At 32.5% G+C, this 27,283-nt stretch overlaps 2 protein-coding genes across 2 annotated transcripts; both read left to right on the top strand.

The window, feature by feature from the left end:
* Positions 1-1,150: 1,150 nt before the first annotated feature.
* On the top strand, positions 1,151-11,683 carry LOC107768692 (serine carboxypeptidase 24). The gene is made up of 9 exons (XM_075236564.1): positions 1,151-1,512; positions 5,914-6,021; positions 6,128-6,223; positions 6,772-6,864; positions 6,943-7,028; positions 8,222-8,610; positions 9,705-9,800; positions 10,729-10,834; positions 11,342-11,683. The coding sequence occupies exons 1-9, from the start codon at positions 1,236-1,238 to the stop codon at positions 11,483-11,485; spliced, it is 1,395 nt and encodes a 464-aa protein (XP_075092665.1). The 5' UTR covers positions 1,151-1,235; the 3' UTR covers positions 11,486-11,683.
* A 4,719-nt stretch (positions 11,684-16,402) lies between these two features.
* On the top strand, positions 16,403-26,648 carry LOC142172405 (uncharacterized). Its single transcript, XM_075236011.1, has 14 exons — positions 16,403-16,653; positions 17,534-17,818; positions 17,965-18,178; positions 18,521-18,856; positions 18,993-19,085; positions 21,157-21,324; positions 21,425-21,616; positions 21,743-21,949; positions 22,845-22,883; positions 23,223-23,558; positions 23,695-23,787; positions 25,846-26,039; positions 26,135-26,245; positions 26,420-26,648. The coding sequence occupies exons 1-14, from the start codon at positions 16,403-16,405 to the stop codon at positions 26,646-26,648; spliced, it is 2,748 nt and encodes a 915-aa protein (XP_075092112.1).
* The last annotated feature ends 635 nt before the right edge of the window (positions 26,649-27,283 follow it).

Below are 27,283 nucleotides of genomic sequence, written 5' to 3'. Positions count from 1 at the left end.
GTGATGGTCAGATCAACGATATTGTATGAGACTGTGTGTTGGCCAGTCAAGATCGCTCATGTCCAGAAGATGAAGGTAGCAGAGATGAGAATGTTGAGATGGATGTGCGGGCACACTAGATTAGATAGAATTAGAAATGAGGTTATTCGCGACAAGGTGGGTGTGGCCCCTATTGAGGACAAGATGCGGGAAGCGCGGCTTAGGTGGTTTGGTCATGTGAGGAGGAGGAGTACAGATGCCCCGGAGGAGGTGTGAGGTTGACATTGGAGGGTCTACGAAGAGGTAGATGTAGGCCTAAGAAGAGGCGGGGAGAGGTGATTAGGCAAGACATGACGCAGTTTCAGCTGACCGAGGACATGACCCTTGATAGGAAGGTATGTAGATCGAGGATTAGGATAATAGAGTAAATAGTCCGGAGTGGTCATAATAGTAGTATTGACGCATTTATGATTATCGAGGATTAGGATAATAGAGTAAATAGTTCGGAGTGGTCATAACAGTAGTATTGACGCATTTATGATTAACCGTTGTTTTCTTTCATTGTTAATCACCTTACTATCTTGTTGTTTTTATTCTGCTTTTATATGGCTTTTTGGTACTGTCCCTTCTTGTCTATATTTTCATTATGGTGGTATTTATACTTTCCTGAGCCGATGGTCTATTGGAAACAACCTATCTATCCTCACAAGGTAAGGATAAAGTCTGCGTACACACTACCCTCCCCAGACCCCACGGTGCGGGATAATACTGGGTATGTTGTTATTGTACTGTACAGTTGCAATTGATATTTGGAATATGTTTTATTCTATTTGGGCCATGCCAGCAAATTTGAAGGAAGCAATTGAAAGCTGGTGCAGATGGAAGGTTGATAAAGCCATCAGAAAAGTCAGGAAGATGATACCAGCAAGCATTTTTTGGGTAGTATTGACACAAAGAATATTATATAGCCGATTTCAAAATAATAATCGAAAAAACATATATATTTTTTGTATATACATTTCTGTATGTTATACGCAAAAAATATATAAATTCTATATATTTTTGCGGCTACTGAATATAAATAATTTCAGCCTCTGCTAAAATTGATCATTGTCCAAAAAAAGGAGGAAAGAAAAAGAAAAGAAAAAGGCTTCATCTAGTCCAATGTATATATATTACCTTATTTAGGTGAATTTCATATAGGAGGGAATTTAAGAGAGAGATAAGGGAAAAAAACCTCGTAGAAGGGTGCAACAATGGCAACCCAAAGAGCTTATAATTCAATTTTCTTGAGCCTATTTCTACTTATTATTCTCTCTTTAACTATCACCATTAATAGTGTTGCAGCTGCACTAACAAAAGAACAAGAATTTGATCGTATAATTTCACTTCCGGGACAACCTCCGGTGACTTTCTCACAATTTTCCGGCTACGTTACCGTCAATGAAAACCATGGAAGAGCTTTGTTTTATTGGTTAACAGAAGCTACTACTCAACCAGAAAAGAAACCTCTTGTTCTTTGGCTCAATGGAGGTTAGTCTAATATTTATTTTAAAAAATTTTCCTTTCGTTTCTTCTTATATTTCTTTCCTAGCTAGCGGCGAAATCAGAAATCTCGTTATTATATATATAAAATAAAATAAAATATTTGTTGGTGAAGGAGTTCAACTGATCATCCTTTACCATTGACCACACTTTAGGGACGAAGATACATTATCCGAAGGATGGTCAATTGATCACCTTTCGTTGAAAAATTACATTATGTATATAAATAAAATATTAGGTTTTAAAGGTGTATAATATATACTGAATATTCTTTGTCGGGAACTTTTTTTTAATTCTTTCAAATTTGAACACCCTTGCGAAAATTTCTGACCTCCCATTCTGCTTTGCGGACTGTAGGTGAGCTTGGTGGAGGTGTTATCCTTCCAAAACACAATGAATTAGTATTGGTAGAATCTTAAAATGTTTTCTATCTTTAGTATGTTACAAAATTTTAAAGTAATTTGAAAATAATTTGAAGCAATTTGTATTTAAATAGTTAGTTGAATAAATTTGATAACTTTTGACAAAAAATATATTACTGATTCTGGATAAAACAATTTTTGTATAATTGAGATTTAATTAATGCATAATAGGTAAGCAATAAAACAAGGAAATCCTATATAATTGCAAGAAACTTGAGGAAAAAGAACCATAGCTTTTCTTTGAAGAAAAAATAACAAACCATTAGCGTTTATCCATGCAAAAATATTGGTATTTAGTCAAAACTAATTAAAATCTAGTATGTCTTACGTCAAAGCAATAATTGTTAAATGATAATTAAATAAGGACAACGACATGATACATGTGCTTATGACTAAGGTTCAAACATAAATATTACTCATAGCTTTAATTAGCAATTATTAAACTTTTTTCTTTTTGGATTAATTGTTGGTGTTCGAAATTTACTGACCCAACTATTACGTAGAATATCCACTATGGAGGATTTACAGGTCTATGCCAAAATGATATTATCGTTTTTAGAGCTCGGATCTGAAACTCTAATACTTATTATACTTTCCAAAAGGGAGTCCCTCTCTTCAATTTTCTTCCAATATTTATGTACCCCTTTAATGGCACTCATCCTAATTCTCAAATTCCAATTAACATGAAATGGCAACCAATAAGTTGCCGAGGCAAATCCAGAGCAGATTTAGCAAATTCAACTGATTTTTATATATAATCATTCAACTTTTATTACCTTACGTTAGTTGAACTCTCCAAAGATATTGTCATATTCGATCATGTCAAATCTTCAAAAAATACAATATAGATATTTTTGAAAAGTCCAAACAATATAAATAGATTTCTTGATCTACCACAAGAGTAAACTAGCCTTATTCACTAGCAAAATCCACTACGAGAAGCCAAAAATATGCAGATGTCACCTTTCAGATCATGTGGAATAAAGGTGGCAAACTATATACTATGGTATATTATAGTATATACTTTTGGCAGTTATATATAATACAAAATTGAAGAAAAGAAAAATAGAATGAATTTGAAGGAAAAGGAAAGATCATACATAAGTGCTCGTGATACCGTTCTGTCCCTTTACTTTTTATTCCTTCTTATTACTTCGTCTTCTAAGTTTTATTCCTTGTTTGTATTTACATGTTCAAAAAGCTGCCTTTAGGTCTACTGCCTTTTCGTCTTTATATTCCCACAATTTGATGATAAACGAACAAGGACAACATTCCAAACTCAACATAAAAGTATAACACCTTTCTCTCTATTTTTGTCCTACACTCTTTCCATTTTCTAGCATTTACGTCCAACTTTTCCTATAATCTTTTTCAAACAGGAAAAGATCCCCCAGTAAACAAAATAAGGGGAAAAAATCTTCTCAACCATAAAAAAGGAAAAAATGTAAATGCTATATATATATATATAGTCATTTTCGGTCTATGGCAAAGGAGACAAGGGCAAGGCACCCAACATGTTTACTACTAGAAATCCGATAAAAACTGACCAAAAATACCGACCAACGTTGGTCGGTAATGGCCAAAAACCGATCAAAACGCGATCATTTACGTGTGGACGGTATTTTTGTGGTCGGAAAGGAATACCGACCAAAGTTGGTCGGAAATTACCGACCAACTTTGGTCGGTCAATTAAATTCAAAAAAAAATATTGCAAAAAAAACCGACCAAAGTTGGTCGGTATTTTAATTATGTAAAAAAAATTCACCATCTGGGAATCGAACCGGGGTCTGTACTGTGGCAGGATACTATTCTACCACTAGACCATTGGTACATTTTATTTTAAGATTGTCTTTTATTTGATTTATACTCTTTAATTGTATTTTCGCACGAAAATAACCGACCAAAGTTGGTCGGTTTTATTAAAAAGTAAAATTACCGACCAAAGTTGGTCGGTTTTTTTAAATGACCCGCCGAATTAACTGACCAATTTTGGTCGGTTTTTTTAATATTAATTTTTATTTATTTTAATTAAAAAACCGACCAAAGTTGGTCGGTTTCTTGAAACATAAATTTTGCGGGACTCAAAAATAGTTTCCCGCATTTTTGCGCCAAAGAAAACCGACCAAAGTTGGTCGGTTTCGTAAAAAAAAAATTTAAAAAAATATATTTTGAAAAACCGACCAACTTTGGTCGATTTTTTGATCGGTTTTTTTACCGACCAAAGTTGGTCGGTCGACCTTGGTCGGTTTTTGCCGAATTTTTAGTAGTGGTTCTACCCTCAACCTCCATGTGTAAATAGTATCTCAATTTGCGTTTCCTATTCACTTGTACATTTGTTAAGTGTGAAGTTAGAAAATGTCCTGAGTTCAATTCAACTTCATCATAATTTTAAACCATAAATGCTCTCTCAAATATTTGCAAAATGTGTTAGTTGAGGTTTGAACATCTACCTTTTAGAGCAAAATCAAGCACATAACCAACACGCCAAGACATAATTTATATCAGGTGGTGTCATTTTTTTCCTACTTATCCGTTTTCTCACAGTATTAATACATATATTTAGTAAAAAAAATCCGACGAAGCGGTGTCACGTGCATCGGCCCCTGTCGGCTATGAAACTAATGCAAACAATATGTTAAAATAATAAGTTTAGTAGTCTGATGTTTTTCTCCGGGTATGAACTCCTCTCTTGACATGGAACTATACATAATTAGAGGGGGGGGGGGAGAGGAAATAATGAAACAAAACACCATAAAAGATTGACATGGAGTTATAAAAGGGTGAAAGAGAACTTCTAAAATGGTGAATATTTAAAGCTTTGAGTGTTGAGAAGCATGCGTAGTAAATAGTGGTGGCCATGATTATGGCCAACAGTCGACGGCGTGTCATAGTTACACTATTCTCGTTTCTGACCTATGACTCGAAAATTTATTTTTTGGTGAATTTTACGTGAGCTATCATTAATTAATAATAAAATTAATCATATTATCATTTATTTGTTTATTGAAAATATAATAAATACTCTTAAGATCTTTATTTCAAAAGCAGTTTTAGAAAAAAGAAGTTAATTTCTTCTTCATATCGAAAAAATAAAATATTATGGACCACAAAAAAAATTTAAAAAAAATCAATTAAAATGGACGGAGGGAGTAGTAAAGAAAAAACAATTTCAAAAAAAGAAAAGAAAGGAAAGGTCATTGTCCTGTGAGTTAATAATTGAAGCTAACTGTTGCAAAAATAAAAATAATAAAGAAAAAAAGTAATAAATGATAGTAAGGGGATGGTAGGTGACTAGTTATGGCAGTTTGTTATGTTGAACTCATTAATGGTAGTTCCTAAAAGGTTGTGTAGTGACATTACGAGAATCATGTGTTTTCTACATCTTCTATCCAATGCAATAATGTTTTCTTTTTATCATTTGGTATTCGATACTCTCCTAACTAATTCGGATTCGTTCGGAATAAAGCTTATTAAAGAGGAAAACGTTCCCCATCAATTTTTAATTTTAGTGTTTGAATACAAGATCTCTGGATAAAAGTGGAGAATCCTATCGACTTCACCACAAGTCTTGTTGGTCAATCGTCTCAATGCAATGGCTAAGATGCTAAAACTCAATACTTAAATGTATAGACATGACATCGTTTAACTAAGACTAGAATTTTATTTGTTTGCACTTAATGAAAGTCTGAATCTTAAGAATAAAATATTATAATACATCATATGCTTCAGCAAGGGTAAGACTGCGTACATCTTACCTTCCTCAAACTCAACTTGCAGGAATTTACTGAGTTTGTTGTTGTTGTTGTTGTTGTTATCCTATGATTCAGTACTACCAATATTTTTGAATAAGCATGAAGGTTTATTGAATTTCAAAAAAAAAAAAAAAAAATTAGATAGCCTGAAAATTTTTCTTTTGATTATTTCTTTTTTTTTTGTTGAGAAATTTGTAAAAATTTGAACCATGCAGGTCCTGGTTGTTCATCAGTAGCATATGGGGCATCAGAAGAAATAGGTCCATTTAGAATAAATAAAACTGGTTCTTCTCTCTATTTGAACAAGTATTCATGGAATAAAGGTAACACTATTTTTATTTTTTATTTTCTCTTTACTTTTTTTATATTATTTTCACATCAAGAAAAAAAAAAGGAACTAAGACTTTGAAAAATTCTTAATAAATATAGTGGCAAATATTCTCTTTCTGGAATCACCAGCTGGTGTTGGGTTCTCTTATACAAATACAAGCTCTGATCTTAAGGATTCTGGAGATAAAAGAACAGGTACATATACATTTCTTGATATTCATTTTTCAATAATTACATCTAGGATGATCTTACAAAATTGTATATCATTATATATAGTTTAACTTATAATTTACTGACAGTATAAAATAATTTGTACACTATCATGTCACTCAAAGATGACTACAGGTAATGTTCTCAATAATTTTCACCAGAGGAGGACGAGCGGACTGCCCAACCAGTTACCCGATATGACTTTTAATTTTAAGAGTTACAAGTAAAATATATGATCGTTTATGTATATATATTCAGAACTTTTATCGAAGTTAACGCGGCCCAATGACCCCTCTACTCCAAACATAGGTCTGCCTATGATTTTCACATTGTCGTGATATATAATTTAAATCCTTGTATGTAACCTTAATACAATTTTTATTTTATTTTGTGGTTTGTAAAAACCTCCCAATACTTAAAAAAAACTTTAATCTATTAATTGAAGAAAAGGAAAACACAAAGTGAGGGGAAAAAAGAAGTAAGGTATTTGGGCATAATTTAATTTTTAGAACTGTTCATTTGTTTTGACACAGCTCAGGATGCACTAATCTTCCTCACAAGATGGATGTCAAGATTTCCACAGTATAAATATAGAGATTTCTATATTTCTGGGGAGAGTTATGCAGGTAATTTAAAAAATAAAATTAATTTCCTAGTTCCAAAAATAAATTTAACATAGCTACCATGTTCTTTTGTTTTGTCAGGGCATTATGTTCCCCAGTTAGCACATGCCATTGTCAATTATAACAAGAAATTTCCACATCCAATCATCAATCTCAAAGGAATCATAGTAAGTAATTCATCTTATTAGTAAAAATCTTCTTTCATATAAGGGAAACTTGCACTTTTATCCCTCCTATAACTATAAAGTCTAAATTTAGACCATGGGGTGTACATGGACAGGGTTGGTTCGGTTTTATCAAAATCAAATCAAACCAACTATATCGGTTTGGACTGGTTTGGTTTTGTCGGATTTTTTGGATTTTCGGATTTTTTTGTTATATGAATATTGTTTCAATCTTCCTTTATTAAATTTTTGATAAGTAAATATATGATCTATTAAAATATTCTTATAGAAAAATTTTCTTAGTAACACATGATAGTTATTTTTTAATCGTCTGACAATAATTTTGGGATGATGTAAACTTTCAAGATTAATCGAATTTAATAATTAAGCATAAAAATAAATATGAACCTATGTAATGATATGTCCTATTTAATTTTAAATTATTGAAATACCATTTCAAATTCGAAAAGATATAAGAATTTAACAGATCTTGACATATAAATATAGAAGAACAAAGAGATTGACATATTTCACTAACACTTGATAAGAAAGTGACCATACAACCCATTATTTAAAGTTAATAAATATGTAGCACTTCATATTTAACTAAATATTACATCCTATAAGAGAATCGCAAATATTTCTAAATATTTTTTGAAAACAAATCTATAAAAAATCTTAAAAGTATATATAAAAATTATTTATTTATATATCGGTTTGGTTTGGATTTTTTGCTTAATACCAAACCAAATCAAACCAAACCTAATCATATTTTTTAATCGGTTTGGTTTGACTTTTCGGTTTGGTGCGGTTTTCCAGTTTGGTTGTACACCCCCTACCGGTGACTCCTGGTTAAGCATATCGAACGTTCAATTAATCTTTGCTTATGAATCTTCACAAATTTAATGAATTTTTAAGTGCTAAACCATTTAGTTACCGATTTATTATGTTAAATTAGTACCGTTTCTCCATATTCGAGCGTAATATAATTCTAAAAAGAGTTTAAATATCACATATTTCCTATATTAGGGGGACCAAACTCACACATTTAAACTAATTGAAGGCTAAACGTGCTTCGCCAGTTGTTACATTAACCAAAATTAGAATTTACCAACAATCGAGGGACCAAAAGTGCAATTTATCCCTTCACTTAAAGAGAAATTATTTTACAGACTGAAAACTTGATATCTACACAGGTAGGAAATGCTGTTACTGATAACAAATATGATGGCATTGGAACTGTTACATACTGGTGGAGCCATTCTATGATTTCAGACAATACTTACAAAAAAATCATGCATTCTTGCAATTTCACATCAGAAAATTCCTCAAAGCAATGTGATAATGCAGTAACTTATGCTGTGAGCCATGAATTTGGTCAAATTGATCAGTACAGCATTTACACACCATCTTGCAATGAAACTCAGAAATATGTTCGGTTCAAGAACACGATTATTCATCGAAAACTCTCGGGTTATGATCCGTGTACTGAGAATTACGCAGAGAAATATTATAATCGCGCTGATGTGCAGAAAGCCATGCATGCAAATACCACAGGAATTTCATACAGTTGGACTGCATGCAGGTACTCACATCTCTTGTACTTTTACATGCAAACGCAGGTTTAACGTGAATTCTGTAAGTTCAACTGAACATACTGCTTTCAACTCAAATTATGGATATATATGCAAAAAGCTTTCAAAATGTATACATGATATGCAAAAAGCTTTCAAAATATATACATGAGATAAGATTACATTCATTCTGAATTCACTAGCTCTAAATTCCTGATTTGCCACTTTCTATATGCCTAGCTCATTCATGCATACAAGGTATAAGTTTATTCACACTACTATATATGTTGCAAGAAGCATATTTAGGACGGATATTCTGTGGGTTCAATTGAACCAGTCAGTCTCGGCTCAAACTATGTGTACTCCATTCGAGGAACATGGAGACTAGTTGAAGTACTGAGGCTCAGTACTTCAATTGAGATAATGAAAAATTATTTCACCTTTTTAGTTCTTTTTAGTTGGAACTTTAGGCGGTTCTCGAAAAAAGATAGCGAAAAAAATTATCCCTAGAATCGAGACTAAAAGGAATGTATAAACCAATGCTTCCATAAATTCAATCGTGGTTTACAATTATAGCTTTCATACCTGTTTGTTTCTTTTTATTTTCATTTTTTTATCATCTTCCGGATAAAGAACGAATAAGAGTAAAAACAAAGTTGATTCAAATAAAGAATCTGTGGTACCCTATGTCAATAAAAGTAAAAGAAAGAAAATAAGGGTGAAAGAAAGATACCAAAGCAATATTGTATCAGGCTGCCTGTCTTTTTGTAGTTGGATCTCCAAGTTTTTGGAATGCTCTAGACTTGAGCATCTAAATCTGGGTCAATATATAGGAAAATTTTGAAATGTTATTATATATTATAAGATCATAATCATTCTATTTTCATTGACTCTAGAATTTGGAGGAACTTAGAAAGCAATTAGTTTTTTACTTTGATCTATGCCTATAAACTAGTCCTTGGTATGCTTTAATTTCCTCTCCCTCTCTATCTGTCTTTCCACTAAAGTATGCATTAGTTAATTTGCATCTGAATAGTGGAAAAAGAGAAGATAGGAGTCTTTAAATGGATATTTGACAGCTTTCCTTTTCTTTTTTGGACAACAGTGACATATTGTTAAAGAATTGGAAGGACTCTGATGATTCAATGCTACCAATCTATAAGAAGCTAATGGCTGCTGGTCTTAGAATATGGGTTTTCAGGTAAAACAAATGCTCCTAGTTAAGAGTGTGTTGCTCGAATTCTCCAAAAATATCAGTGGATGTGTGTCGGATCCTCCAAAAGCAATATAATTTTGAAGGATCTGACACTGGTGCGGCGGCATTTTGGAAAGTCTGTGCAACATTGTTGCAGTTGAGACTCTTAAGAGTTTTATAGATGTACTACTAGAGGTGTTCATGATTCGGTTTGGATCGTTTTTTTTCCTAAAAAGAAACCAAATCAAGTAAGTCGGTTCTTAAAAATGTTGGAACCAAACTAAACCAATTAAGTCGGTTTTTTATCGATTCGGTTTTTGTCGGTTCGGTTATTTATAGGGTTTTTTCTTAAATATGAGACATACACTACCACACATATTCCGGCGACTACATTTTCAACATAACACTATCAAATCAATTGCTCTTTAAGAAATCTATCATTTACCAAGATATATTAATTATAATTGAATCAAATAGTGATGAATAATTTAAGTACTCAATTAAAAATCAATTATTTTTAACATGAGATAAATTCTTGTACTTAGCAAAAGAAAATTACCAATCAAACTAGAATGTAAAGGCAAAAAATTAGATTATTGTAATAGCAAAAAATTAGACTAAAAATACAAACGACTAATATGCACCATAACATTTAGAAACTTTATATAAAAATATGCATATATATAGGTGTAATAATATATTTAAATAGTTACTTCTATAGTCGGTTTGGTTCGGGTTTTTTCGGTTATTTTTTGATTAAAACCAAAACCAAATCAAATTTGATCGGTTTTAAAATTCAAAACCAAACCAAACCTAAAAAATATTAATTTTTTTGGTCGGTTTGGTTTGATTTTTCGGGTTTTTATCAACACCCCGTACTACAGAGAAGAAATTAGTCAGCATAGGAAATAATGGTTTAAGTTTAAAAATGCAGTGGGGATACAGATTCAGTGGTTCCAGTGACTGCCACAAGGTTCTCTTTAAGTCATCTCAATCTCAAGATTAAAACTCCATGGTATCCTTGGTATTCTGGAGCTCAGGTAACACACAAATCTACATATTTTGAATATTCTACTAAAGTTCAAGATTGATTTTATATCATACTATATATACATATGCGGAAAAAAAAAATCAATTGTATACGTATAATAAGATCAAACTTATCTTGAACGCACTGACTTTAATTTAGGAGTGTGTTTTTTACGAGGAAGTCATTTTCTAATTTTTCGTTGACAACTTGACTTGCTTATGAGTGGAAGTCATTTTTCTTTCAACAATGTAGACTTAAAACTTTATATTACTTGTTTCAACTAATTGTTAGACATTAAAACACAAAAATTTCATCAAAACACTCCTTGTTTGCTGAAAGTACTATACATGATCTTTAATTTATTTATTTTTTGGAAAACATTTTCCATTCACCAATCAAAAATCAATTTTTTTTTTTCTAGAACAATATTTTCCTCCATGGAAAATGACTCTCGTCGTACTAAAGACACTCTGGATCCTGAATTCGCCTCTGAAAATGAATATCGCAATTTTTGTAGGTGGGAGGGTGGACAGAGGTGTATGATGGACTCACATTCGCAACGGTTAGAGGAGCTGGACATGAAGTTCCATTGTTTCAGCCCAGAAGAGCATTTATTCTTTTTCAGTCATTCTTGGCTGGAAAAGAATTACCAAAAAATTGAGATTTATTCATCAAAATTGCAGCTTGAGAAGTTGTAGGGCAAAAGGCAATTTATAGCTCCTAAGAAATTATGGGAGTTTGCAAATTAGAGTTAGAATTGATTCATTTCAAATTGTGTATTTGAAACTCATCATTTCTCATTTGACCAGAAATGATTCTCTAAGAGAATCAGCTCTATTAAATAATTTCTTCAGATGTCTACAATTCTCAAAGCAACTACTTATTCGTATCAATTCTCTATCAAGATTGCCCAAAAAAACAAAGATAAGAAAATGTGTGAAGCCATAGCACATTTTAGTACTTTCTTCTGTGCAATCAAACAGAGCTTTTCTAGATCCTGCGAATATTTTGGGTGTGCGAACAAAGTGGCATGTTAAGAGTGTCTTCGAATCGGCTTAGCTCAACAAACAATTAGAGGAATTAAATTATCAAAATTCAAGAAGAAAGTTGGCCAGATTCAAATATTGTAAATTTAACTCTGTTGTTGGGAAAAAATAAGTTTAATTGTCACGACCCAAAATTCCACCACAAGAGTTGTGATGACACCTAGTCTCTAAGACTAGGTAAGTCGATTTTTATTTCATTTTTGAAGCCATTTTTTTTTTGAATTAAATAAGTAACCAAAACTAACAGCGAAAATAATTACAATATACAACATCTCAAGACTGATAGTATTGAGTCACGAACTCTAACTGAATACATAGAATGATCACGATGACTGAATATACAATACTGTTTGATTACAAGTTAACAGTACAATGAAATGAAAGAACTCCAAGGAACTGCGACGATCAAGCAGCTTTACCTTGAATCCTTACGATCCCGCTTTAACTCTCCTCAAGTCCGTTGTCTTCAATATATGGCTCTGCACAAAAATGTGCAGAAGTGTAGAGTGAGCACACCACAGCGGTGCCCAATAAGTATCAAGACTAACCTCAATGGAGTAGAGACGAGGTACAGTCAAGACACTCACTAGTCTAATAACATGTGCAATATAATATACAAAATAACAGGGAACAAATAATAATAAGGGCAGGATAAAACAACCAGTAATATGCACAACAGACAACAAGAATATCATTAATATCACTCAACAATTAATAAATACAATTACACCCAATTAAATCAAGCCCTTCAAATAAATATATTTCACATAGTTCTTCCAGATAACTCTCTTTCAAATATAATTTTCTCAAATAATTATTTTTCAAATATAATTCTTTCAATAAATCTTTTCAAATACAATTTGCTCAAATAAATATCTTTCAATATACCATTCTTTTATATAATACTTTCTAAGTAAAAATTCTTCCAAATAATTATTTTGAATATAATTCTTTCAATTAAAAAAAATCAACATGTGACACCTCATTTCAAAATCATCAAAAATACGGGTCTCAGTCCATTTTCATATTTTTCGTAAATACGGGTCTCAGCCCATTTTTATATTTTTCGTAAATACGGGTCTCAGCCCATTTTCATATTTTCACGGCACCTCATGCCCATAATTAAATCATCATATTTACCCGGCACCTCGTACCCTCATTTCATATCACGACTGCACGGACAATTCATGTACCAAATATCATTATCATTTCATCACAGTACCTCATGCCCACATTTTTATATCACAACTGCACGGACAATTCACGTGTCAATATCCCCATCTCATATCACAATTCACGGCACCTCGTGCCCACATTTTATTTTATAAACCGCCTGGCAATAGCCACAGGCTCCCAATTTCAACATAAATCAGATTATTATCAATTTACTAACAACTAGACAAGTTGCACAAGGTATAAAAATAAATACAAGAAAATCACATCACATGAAAATTGTCAACACCACAACCCCACGTCATCACATATCGTCCCTGACAATAGCCACCCTTATCGCTCCTATTGCCACCCTTATCGCTCCTATAGCCACCTTTATCGCTCCGCCTAGACAATATCAATAGCCACCCTTATCGCTCCTATTGTCACCCTTATCACTCTTTTAGCCACCCTTATCGCTCCACCCAGACAATATCAATAGCCAACAAACACAACAGTGAAATGCCACCCTTATCTCCCCAAAATAACAACTCACACAACACAACATTTTACATGAGAAATTATCACAACAACATAACAAAAATTAATTCATATCATAATTTTTCCAATAGCCACAACCAAATTTCAAAGCTACAACCAAGTCAATTAATTTCACAGCAAATAGCCAAATGCTCCACACAATATGTACAACACCCATAAACAATCAATAGAGATAGAAATTACTCAACATAAAGCAAAGTCTTCATAAAAGATCAAATTTTTAATAATTATATAAACACCTCTTTTTAAGCTCATTTAATTAATTATTTGCAGAGAAAAAAATTCAAAATAAAATTAAATTCTAATAATTATCAAACAAGCAAATTCATGAAATTTCATAAATAATCAAATAACAATCGCATCACATTGTCATATAACGACAGAGTCAATAACAAGGGTTTAGACACGACAAGTAAATGATTAAACATATACCAATAATTATTCAATTTACTACACAATATGCTCAAGACTTTTAACTCAATAAAATTTGCACATATAAACCAAGTACGTACTCGTCACCTCGCGTACATGGTTTTCAATTACCCAAGTTGCACATAAGACTCAATGCCTAAGGGAAATTTTCCCCACTCGAGGTTAAGCAAGACACTTACCTCTTTGAAGTTATGCCGATGTTCCAAAATCGCCTTCTTGCTTGAATTGACCTCCTGACAGTTCAAATCTATCCAAATTAATTGTATAACTTCATTAAAATTCATCGGAAACAATTTCGGATAATAATACGTTGACTTAAAAATTTATTCCAAAAGTCAACAAAAGTCAACGCGGAACTCGCCTCTCGGAACCGGACATAATTTTTATGAAATTCGAACACCTATTCCGATACGAGTTCAACCATACCAATTTTATCGAATTCCAATAACAACTCGACTTCCAAATCTTAAATTTTCGCTTTTGGAAGATTTTACAAAAATCTTAATCTTTCCTCCATTAAATTCGAATTAAACGATGGATTCAAAGACATAATCATGGAAATTAATCAAAACTGGATAAGAATCACTTACCCCAAATACCCACGCAAGAATCTCTCCAAAAATCGCCTTCTACCGAGCTCCAACTTTGATTTTGAGTTATGAACTCAAACCCCCATTTTTGGGACTTTTAATTCTGCCCAGATAGGCCTTCTTCGCGTTCGCGACCATTGCCTCGCGTTCGTGAAGGCCAAAACCCAACTGCCTCAAATCCTTCATCGCGTCCGCGACCTCCTCGTCGCGTTCGCGAAGGCCAATTGTTTCTGCCCCATCATTTCCTCTTCGCGTTCGCGAATCCTTCGTCGCGTTCGCGCTAACCAGCTGACCAACTCGTTCGCGTTCCACGCTTCGCGTTCGCGAAGGCCAAATGACCCTAGGCCCCTATCTTCCTTTCTTCTTCGCGTTCGCGTTGCCTAGGCTGCGTTCACGAAAGCTTGCCATGCTCCTTCTTCGCGTTCTCGTTCACGAAGGACAAATCCTCAGCCCCTCAAATTCCTCTTCGCGAACGCGGGACTCCCTTCGCGTTCGCGAAAAAGGAAACCAGACTTCAACAACAGCAGTCCAAACAACTCCAATTTGGTCCGAAACCACCCCGAAATACACCCGAACCCCTCGGGACCCCGTCCAATCATGCCAACCGGTCCCATAATATATCACGGACTCGCTCGAGGTTTCAAATCACATCAAATTATACCAAAAATACAAATCGCACCACAAATCGAACTTATGAACTTCAAAAACTTCCAACTTCTAAAACTCGTACCGAAACCTATCAAACCAACCCGGAATGACGTCAAATTTTGCAGGCAAGTCCCAAATAACATAACGGAGCTGTTCCAACTCTCGAAATCGCATTCCGATCCCGATATCAAAAAGTCAACACCCCGGTCAAACTTTCCAAAATTTTGAGTTTCGCCATTTCAAGCTTAATTCCACTACGGACCTCCAAATAATTTTTCGGACACGCTCCTAAGTCCAAAATCATCATACGGAGCTAACAGAACTCCATTTTGGAGTCTTCTTTATACAGTTCCAACTACAGTCAAAATCCTAAGATTTAAACTCCCTCTTTAGGAACTAAGTGTCCCAAATCACTCCGAATCATCCGTAATTCAAACTCGGCCACACACACGGGTCATAATACATATTGCGAGGCTGCTTGAAATCTTAAGTCACTGAACGGGACGTAAATTCTTAAAATGACAAGTCGGGTCGTTACATTAATCTTGGAATTTTTACCTCTTATAGTAAAGGTTAACACCTTATTTATTTTAAATAAATACTATTTTAAAAAATTATATTCTATAGCTACCTTTTATTGTTTATAGAAAAATATCTATTTATGGTTACCCCCTACCCTTAAGCCATTTATATACGCTATTTATTATTTTCCTCTCTCCTTTTTCAGATTTTTCTCTCATATAATTACCTTATTTGATGTAAACTTCTCTCTCCACGTTCTCTTTCTAATTTCATACACGCCATTCTCTTCCCCCATTCCCAGAAACCACGATTTTGCAACTGAAAATCTCTCTCACCCGTATCGCCTAGCTCTTCCCCATTCTCAGTCACCACGCTAATTTCATACACGTCATCTGCATTGTCTCTCTCAACTTTCATTATTTTTTGCTACAAATAATTGTGGTAAGTATTTAACTTGTTAGAATTTCGCTTGTATTTTGTTTATTCTGTTTATCTCTACTAATTCTTTATAAACAATAACCATTGTTATTATATTCAACAGAAAACTTGAGATTTTCTCTCCAATGGCTGATTCAACATCCCAGAAGAGGGTTACCAGAGGTATACCCACCAAAGTACTTAATTTCGATGGGCCCTCTTTCTCTTTGTAAATCACTCAAGCGGAATTGGAATTTGCAGTATTCAACAGCAAATACAGCTGCAGAAAGAAGAACAAAAATACGCAATGACACATTGAAAGAAGCCCAAGTTGAGAAATCTTCGAAAGAATCAACACTTCCCGTTGCGAAAAAGATAAAAAAAAACCTATGGATGATGTTTCAGATGTCAAGGGAAAGAAGGTCGATGCAAGAAATAGCTCGAATACACGGGACGAAAAGGTAATTGTTGATATATCAATATGTATTTGAGTCCTCATACATTGAGTATTACCTTCTCCAATGGGTTTCTATTATTGTATGTTATTGTATTTATATGTGTGCAATAGCGGATACATAGCTTCCTCTTCTTATTTGTTGATTTGATTTATATGTATGTTGATATATTCATAAGTATTCAAAATTGCATTCACTGTATTTATACTTATTACACTGACTTTTGCATATCGTATTTAGATGTATTCATAATTTTTCAAAAATTCCATCACTGATTTGTACTTATTACAATGACTTTTGCATGTGTGTATGTAGATATATTTATATATATACAAAATTTGGCTTCACTGATTTGTGCTTATTTATTCTAGTGTCTTTTACATATTGTATTTAGATGTGTTTAGATGTATTCAAAAGTTCATTCACTATATTTGTACTTATTACAGTGACCTTTGCATATTATATGTAGATGTATTCATAAGTATTTCAAAGGTGCCCTCACTGTTTTGTACTCATTACAATGACTTTTGATTGTTGTATGTGAATGTGTTTATATATATACAACTATTTCCATCACTCATTTCTTACTCCAGTGTATTTTGCATATTGTATTTAGTTGTATTTATATGTATTCAAAAAAATTAATGAGTTATGTATTGCTGTTGATATATGAAATCTTTTTGTAATTCTTATTGTATGCAGGAAATTAAACTATTTGTGAAATACCTGCCTATTTCATTACCGCATATCAGTTCATATATAACACAGACATAGTCTCCGACCTCAAAGAAAAACTTACTCCAGAGCATTACAAAATATTGGGTACTACTTGTTTTGGAAATTTCCTTGATATGAAGCGTTGTGAGGTCCAACATCAATTATTCAGGTGCTTCATGGTTCTGCAGTTAGAAGGAAGTCATGATGATGTATTTTCAATATACGTCAATGGTACAACATTATCCTTCTCAATCAGGGAGTTTGCGCTTGTCACTGGTCTCAATTGTGTTGGTGACCCTGAAGATTTTCAGTTCGACACAAAGCTGCCTAACCGGATTATTGAGACATACTTTGGCGGTGCAAAGAATGTCAAGAAGAAAGATTTGTTGACATGCTTTGATGACAAGAATTGGGGTCATGACAACGATGGGGATGCCATCAAGATAGTTGTGTTGTATTTCATACACACTTTCATATTTTCATCTGAGAAGAACATAGCACAACCATCCCAAGACTACATTTTGACTTGATCGAGAGTGGGAGATATTCTGATTATCCATGGGATATTGTTGCATTCCAATACCTTATTAAATCTATTAGCAAGAAGATGGATTCTCAGAAGAAGTACTATATGATAGCTAGGATGCCTCTCGCCATGCAAGTATGGTTTTACGAGTGTTGTTCAAAGGTTGACCCCAAAATTGCACTGCAAGTTGATAACCGGTTACCCACAATACTTAATTGGAGATCCACTGTCAACCAGCCAACTTATGCTTATCTGATGAACGGCATGTTCAATGACCAGGGAAATATGGTAATTTACTATTTGTTAAGTGGCTGATATTATTTTTTTAAGAATATATTTCTGTTAGTGAAATTATTTGTTGAGATTTTCATTGAAATATAGTTCAATGCATCAGACATCAATGGCCCTTTTTAGAAATTAGGTCAAATAATGTGTAATACATAATACAGTGTTAGAAATAAATAGTAAATACAGTTGCATACAACCTACATTTTATTTCCCTGTTTTCCAAATTAACTTGAATACATTATAATACAGAAAACAGTATACAAATACATATTTAATTCAATGAGCATAACTTTGTAATAATACAACAAAGGTCGTTCACTTTGAGTGTATTTCGATTTTCAGATTGTTTACAATGACATCCAACCAAGCGATATAGAGCTTGCTGTTATTCAGATTCCTCCAGGAGGCGTTGATGTAGAGAACAGTCCTACTCCTACTCATTCAGACAAGTATGCAGATGATTCGGATGACTTTAGTCCTACACCGCATCTTCAGCCTAAGAAGAAACATGATGCAAGTGTTGGTCCATCTTCATCACCGCCCCACAAAAAGCGCAAACAGCAGATTATAGATCCCTCAAATGCAGAGACTCAATCCAAGATTCCTCCTGCTGGTATATCTGAAATCAAAGAAACTGTATTGCATGATAAGAAGCCAGCAGATTCTAAAACAGATAAAGTATCTTCTTTGAGCAATGATCTAAATTCATTCAAATAATATGTGAGTTTTGTATGCACATATTAAACATTACAATTTGAAAATTAACATTCATATATTTTTCCAACACCTCTCTAATTATTTGTGTATTGATTAGGTGATGGGCGAGTTCATGTCTTTAAGAACATTAATCAATAAAAATTTTAAGAAGCTTTCTGACCAGATTAAAGCCAATCAGCATACGGAAATGGTATACCAAAGAAAGAAAAACACAGGGAGACGTGATGATGGTATTCAAATGTCATCTGATGCCAACTTGCAAGATAATCCCAAAGGCCAAACACAGAGTGATTTTATATAAATATATTCAGAATATATATTGTAATTTAGTTTCTGCTATTATTCAGATTAATCATCTATACAACAGCATACACATTATAAAATACAAGTATATACATGTGACTTCAGTTATACATAAGTATTCATGATTATATAAATACATATTTTAAAACATCTTTTATTATTATTCAGTTTACTCATGTATATTGTAACATACATACTACAGTATACATTTATATACATGTCATTTCAGTTTCAAATTTATTTTAAGGGTTTTCAAAATGCATTTTCTATAACAACCTTCACTATTCTTTTAATTGAACCATGTATGCAGATGTATTTATTTGTATTCTAAATGCACTGTATTTATACTTATTACTTTAATCTTTGCATATTGTATGTAGACGTATTCATAAGTATTCAAATAGTATTTAGATGTATTTAAGCTTGGATTGTATATTCAAGTCAGAAACAGTATTTAGATGTATTTCACATTCAGAAACAATGTTTTGTATTTAGATATATTCAAAAACATGAATGAGTTATGTATTGCTGAATGACATATGAAATCTTTTTATAATACACTCATATACATATGTATATATTAACAGAATACAGATATTAATCTTGTTTGTGGTGAAGTAAGAGTGGAGGGGAATACTACATCTGAGGTGTCATGTAGCATACCACCTATATGCCACAAGGGTGTATCCAGAGAAGTACATGTATCATAATTTGAGTTGGCGGACAAGTTTCTTCCAAGTCAAATTCCAGAAACTAGAATTGTGATACATCATGCAGCAAAAAATGTTGATTCAACCTTATTACCCTCTCATAGGAATCGGCGTCCAAGTCGGTGGTATTCTTCGCCTTACGAGTCAAACTTCGACTCCATCGGTTAGTAAATTATTAAACAAAAATAATGTATTATGAAGTTATGATCTATTTTCCCATGATATCTACAATTAAATGCCTCTATTAATGACTTCAATGAACAATAGGTACCTTAGTAAAGTTGACTCCCATATTTAACAAAAAATACTCCTTTGAAGATGATTTAATATCGGGGCCACATCCTACATTAGTCATTCAGGAATATGAGAAATGGGTTCGTGATGGTCTTCTCGCTAAACATGATCAAAAGTAAGTTTTTTACCCGATATGTCTAATATGTATTTATAATTTAGAAAGTGGATATAATGTTTTTTTCAATTCCTTGTAGAAGTGATTTGGAAGACCATTACACGAAGAACAAGTCAACACTGCATATACCGTTGGATTTTGGAGTTGATCAAGTCACTTCAAAAAATTAATTTTACCTTCTCTCATTTGACGGTAAACTATGGAATGATAATGTAAGATATACCCCTTCCAAATTCAGTTTAATTCATTTTTTCTGTTTGGTTTGTCTAATTGTATATTTCACAATTTGAGAACTCATACGAATTTTGTATGCATTTGTATTTATATTGTTGATGTGCTATGTAAACAGATATTTTCTATGAGTTCTGTTTGTTCTCTGTTGCTGTTAATATATATCTGCTGCTAGGGTCAATTCAATGAGTTATGGGTATCTTCTGTATTTAACTGTATTCAGATTTATATTTATTTCACAGTTTTCTCTAGCAATTTATTAAAAGCAGTATGTATTCTTGATTAGTTTCTTAACTGTACGACTGATATAGAGCAGTATGTTTCATTATCAATATGTATTTAGTTATCAGAATGTATTTAACTGTATTCAATATTAAATACATCTATGTATTCAGCATTATGTATCTAACAAGTGATGCTAATTTATATTCGGTTTGTTTTCAGTTTGTTTTCAGTATGCCAATTATGTATCAGTATGTATCTAACAGAATTATGTAAATTCAATTTGTTTTCAGTAGTTGATACTTCTATATTCAGTTTCTATATTCAGTTTGTTTTCCTTGATTTCATTCAATGTACTGATGCTATGTATTCAATTTTATATATAGCGTATTGATGTCATATTTTACTACTTGAGAAAGAATGGCATGTACAACCAAATAAACAACTTCAAGTATACAACTGTTGATTGTATATTCAAGACAAGAATCGTTGAAATCTTCGACATGTATGCTGATACAGATAGTACTGCAAATGTAGCTAAAGAAGATGATGTGGTATGTGAGTACATAAGGGGCTACAGATTGCTAGCTAATGTACCGTGGCATACTCTTGAAAGACAAACTTCATTGGATATTGGCAGTTATCTCATTCAAGGAGAGATGTATCAAAGTGTATGACTCATACAGATCAGCAGGTCATGATGCCTATGTGGCTTCTGAGATAGATAAGCTTGCTAAGCTTGTACCTCTATATCTATCGATCAATGATTTTTACAGAGATAAGCAAGGCATAGATTGGTCTCATGAATCAGCATACAGTGACAAGGCACAAACTAATCCCTTTGATGTTTGTTTCATATCAAATCTACCTCAACAAATCTAGGAGCATGTATGTATTCAATCCTCTTGCTTGTATCATTTATAAATCTAATAATATGAATTATTTTTAATTGTTTCAATCTACATTTTCAAGGATTGTGGGTTGCATGTCGCGGCATACGCAGAGTTTCTGAGCACTTTTAGTTTGGTTCCACAAATAATATTTGATGCAAATTTACTCCATGAAAGATATGGTGTCCTCCTTTGGGACTATGCTATTCGGAAGATAGACGCTGATGCCATAAGCGAGAACGAAGCACCCTCAAAGATTGTTAGGCAAATCACGGATTCGGATACATCGGTGAAGTGAAGATAGTGTTAGAGTAGTTTTAGGTGAATGTAGTTTTGGAAGGTAGTTTAATGTGATTACTGTTTTTTGAATATTGTTTTGGTAAAGATGGTGTTCAGTTAAGAAAAAATCATGTTTTCATTTTATTCATTGTATCCACAGTGTTTATATATGATAATTTCAAGTATTCAGTCGATGTTTCAATGTTTTGTGCAGCAGTATTCATATGTATTCAATAGGTTGTATTCGTATATATTCAACAGATGTATATATACAATATACATTCATCAGTTTACTAAAAATGGTCCTTTAGCAGATTGTATAGATATGTATATATGTATTTATATATAAAGTAATATATCAGGTTGTATATGCATTATGTATTGATATATATTCAAGAGATTCTACTGTATGTGATATACACTTTGTATTCAGATATATTCAAATATATTCATATTATACTGTATGTGTACTGCATTTTGTATTCATAAGTATTCAAATGTTTCCAGATTGTATTGTTTGTGTAAGTCATTTTGTATTGATATGCATTCAGCATATTGCAATTATGTATTCAGATTTAACTGCACCTGTATGTATTCATATTTATTCAAAATATAAATGCAATATGTATTCAACAGTTTACTAAATTATATTCAGCAGAATGTATTCACGCAATAATCCAATACACCAACTAACTATAAACAGAATGTATTCACGCAAAAATCCAAATATACCAACTAATCAATATGTATTATTTCAAAATGTCACCGGAATCTATGACACGTCGTTATAGCACTAATACAAGTCAGAATGTGAACTAAGTCCTACGTGGAGTATTTCTACAAGTACGCTTATTATGTCCTCCCTACCCACATATGCTATATGAATGTTGATTTTTCTTTGGCAGCAATTCACTGAACAGCTTATCGCGCTGACATATGTGCTGGTATATTCCATTCATTTCGGTCCGGCAGCGGATACACGGGCACCTCATATGTCATTACAACAGACTTTAGTTTTGTAATAATCAGAGCAATAATCTTCTGAAATTAAAAACTTGCTCTCTCTAATTTATTAATTCCAAAAAGAATGACCCATTTCTAAATTTAGAAAGAATTTAACTTAAATTTTCAATTTTACCCTCAATGAGAAGCTTTTATAGCTAAACAAATACGCTTACATTATAATACAGAAAACAGTATACGGATACATATTTAATTCAATGAGCATAACTTTGTAACCATACAACAAAGGTCGTTCACTTTGAGTGTATTTCGATTTTTAGATTGTTTACGATGACATCCAACCAAGCGATATAGAGCTTGTTGTTATTCAAATTCCTCCAGGAGGCATTGATGTAGAGAACAGTCCTACTCCTACTCATTCAGACAAGTATGCAGATGATTCGGATGACTTTAGTCCTACACCGCATCTTCGGCCTAAGAAGAAACATGATGCAAGTGTTGGTCCATCTTCATCACCGCCCCATAAAAAGCGCAAACAACAAATTATAGATCCCTCAAATGCAGAGACTCAATCCAAGATTCCTCCTGCTGGCATATCTGAAATCAAAGAAACTGTATTGCATGATAAGAAGCCAGCAGATTCTAAAACAGATAAAGTATCTTCTTTGAGAAATGATCTAAATTCATTCAAATAATATGTGAGTTTTGTATGCACATATTAAACATTACAGTTTGGAAATTAACATTCATATATTTTTCCAACACCTCTCTAATTATTTGTGTATTGATTAGGTGATGGGCGAGTTCACGTCTCTAAGAACATTGATCAATGAAAACTTTAAGAAGCTTTCTAACCAGGTTAAAGCCAATCAGCATACGGAAATGGTATACCAAAGAAAGAAAAACACAGGGAGACGTGATGATGGTATTCAAATGTCATCTGATGCCAACTTGCAAGATAATCCCAAAGGCCAAACACATAGTGATTTTATATAAATATATTCAGAATATATATTGTAATTTAGTTTCTGCTATTATTCAGATTAATCATCTATACAACATCATACACATTATAAAATACAAGTATATACATGTGACTTCAGTTATACATAAGTATTCATGATTATATAAATACATATTTTAAAACATCTTTTATTATTATTCAGTTTACTCATGTATATTGTAACATACATACTACAGTATACATTTATATACATGTCATTTCAGTTTCAAATTTATTTTAAGGGTTTTCAAAATGCATTTTCTATAACAACCTTCACTATTCTTTTAATTGAACCATGTATGCAGATGTATTTATTTGTATTCTAAATGCACTGTATTTATACTTATTACTTTAATCTTTGCATATTGTATGTAGACGTATTCATAAGTATTCAAATAGTATTTAGATGTATTTAAGCTTGGATTGTATATTCAAGTCAGAAACAGTATTTAGATGTATTTCACATTCAGAAACAATGTTTTGTATTTAGATATATTCAAAAACATGAATGAGTTATGTATTGCTGAATGACATATGAAATCTTTTTATAATACACTCATATACATATGTATATATTAACAGAATACAGATATTAATCTTGTTTGTGGTGAAGTAAGAGTGGAGGGGAATACTACATCTGAGGTGTCATGTAGCATACCACCTATATGCCACAAGGGTGTATCCAGAGAAGTACATGTATCATAATTTGAGTTGGCGGACAAGTTTCTTCCAAGTCAAATTCCAGAAACTAGAATTGTGATACATCATGCAGCAAAAAATGTTGATTCAACCTTATTACCCTCTCATAGGAATCGGCGTCCAAGTCGGTGGTATTCTTCGCCTTACGAGTCAAACTTCGACTCCATCGGTTAGTAAATTATTAAACAAAAATAATGTATTATGAAGTTATGATCTATTTTCCCATGATATCTACAATTAAATGTCTCTATTAATGACTTCAATGAACAATAAGTACCTCAGCAAAGTTGACTCCCATATTTGACAAAAATACCCCTTTGAAGATGATTTAATATCGGGGCCACATCCTAAATTAGTCATTCAGGAATACGAGAAATGGGTTCGTGATGGTCTTCTCGCTAAATATGATCAAAAGTAAGTTTTTTACCCGATATGTCTAATATGTATTTATAATTTAGAAAGTGGATATAATATTTTTTCCAATTCCTTGTAGAAGTGATTTGGAAGACCATTACAAGAAGAACAAGTCAACACTGCATATACTGTTGGATTTTGGAGTTGATCAAGTCACTTCAAAAAATTGATTTTACCTTCTCTCATTTGACGGTAAACTATGGAATGATAATGTAAGATATACCCCTTCCAAATTTAGTTTAATTCATTTTTTTCTGTTTGGTTTGTCTAATTGTATATTTCACAATTTGAGAACTCATACGAATTTTGTATGCATTTGTATTTATATTGTTGATGTGCTATGTAAATAGATATTTTCTATGAGTTCTGTTTGTTCTCTGTTGCTATTAATATACATCTGTTGCTGAGGTCAATTCAATGAGTTATGGGTATCTTGTGTATTTAACTGTATTCAGATTTATATTTATTTCACAATTTTCTCTAGCAATTTTTTAAAAGCAGTATGTATTCTTGATTAGTTTCTTAACTGTACGATTGATATATAGCAGTATGTTTCGTTATCAATATGTATTTAGTTATCAGAATGTATTTAACTGTATTCAATATTAAATACATCTATGTATTCAGCATTATGTATCTAACAGGTGATGCCAATTTATATTCGGTTTGTTTTCAGTTTGTTTTCAGTATGCCAATTATGTATCAGTATGTATCTAACAGAATTATGTAAATTCAATTTGTTTTCAGCAGTTGATACTTCTATATTCAGTTTGTTTTCCTTGATTTCATTCAACGTACTGACGCTATGTATTCAATTTTATATATAGCATATTGATGTCAAGAAGGGCAAGTACAACCAAACAAACAACTTCAAGTATACAACTGTTGATTGTATATTCAAGACAAGAATCGCTGAAATCTTCAACATGTATGCTGATACAGATAGTAATGCAAATGTAGCTAAAGAAGAGGATGTGGTATGTGAGTACATAAGGAGCTACAGATTGCTAGCTAATGTACTGTGGCATACTGTTGACAATGCATTGATACCAATCAACTTGAAGGACAAACTTCATTGAATATTGGCAGTTGTATCAAAGTGTATGACTCATACAGATCAGCAGGTCATGATGCCTATGTGGCTTCTGAGATAGATAAGCTTGCTAAGCTTGTACCTCTGTATCTATCGATCAGTGATTTTTACAGAGATAAGCAAGGCATAGATTGGTCTCATGACTCACCATACAGTGACAAGGCACAAACTAATCCCTTTGATGTTGTTTTCATTTCAAATCTACCTCAACAAATCTGGGAGCATGTATGTATTCAATCCTCTTGCTTGTATCATTTATAAATCTAATAATATGAATTGTTTTTAATTGTTTCAATCTACATTTTCAGGGATTGTGGGTTGCATGTCGCGGCATACGCAGAGTTTCTGAGCACTTTTGGTTTGGTTCCACAAACAACATTTGATACCAATTTACTCCGTGAAAGATATAGTGCCCTCCTTTGGGACTATGCTATGTGGAAGATAGACGTTGATGCCATAAGCGAGAACGAAGCACCCTCAAAGATTGTTAGGCAAATCACGGATTCGGATACATCGGTGAAGATAGTGTTAGAGTAGTTTTAGGTGAATATAGTTTTGGAAGGTAGTTTTATGTGAATACTGTTTTTTGAATATTGTTTTGGTAAAGATGGTGTTCAGTTAAGAAAAAATCATGTTTTCATTTTATTCATTATATCGACAGCGTTTATATATGATAATTTCAAGTATTCAGTCGATGTTTCAATGTTTTGTGCAGCAGTATTCATATGTATTCAATAGATTGTATTCGTATGTATTCAACAGATGTATATATACGATATACATTCATCAGTTTACTAAAAATGGTCTTTTAGCAGATTGTATAGATATGTATATGTGTATTTATATATAAAGTAATATATTAGGCTCCATATGCATTATGTATTGATATATATATATATATATATATATATATATATATATATATATATATATATATATATATATATATATATATATATATATTCAGAGATTGTACTGTATGTGATATACACTTTGTATTCAGATGTATTCGAATATATTCATATTATGCTGTATGTGTACTACATTTTGTATTCATAAGTATCCAAATGTTTCCAGATTGTATTGTTTGTGTAAGTCATTTTGTATTGATATGCATTCAGCATATTGCAATTATGTATTCAGATTTAACTGCACCTGTATGTATTCATATT

The sequence above is a fragment of the Nicotiana tabacum genome, chromosome 18, assembly GCF_000715075.1.
Source record: "Nicotiana tabacum cultivar K326 chromosome 18, ASM71507v2, whole genome shotgun sequence".
Lineage (NCBI taxonomy): Eukaryota > Viridiplantae > Streptophyta > Magnoliopsida > Solanales > Solanaceae > Nicotiana > Nicotiana tabacum.
This window is presented reverse-complemented; position numbering and strand designations above follow the sequence as displayed.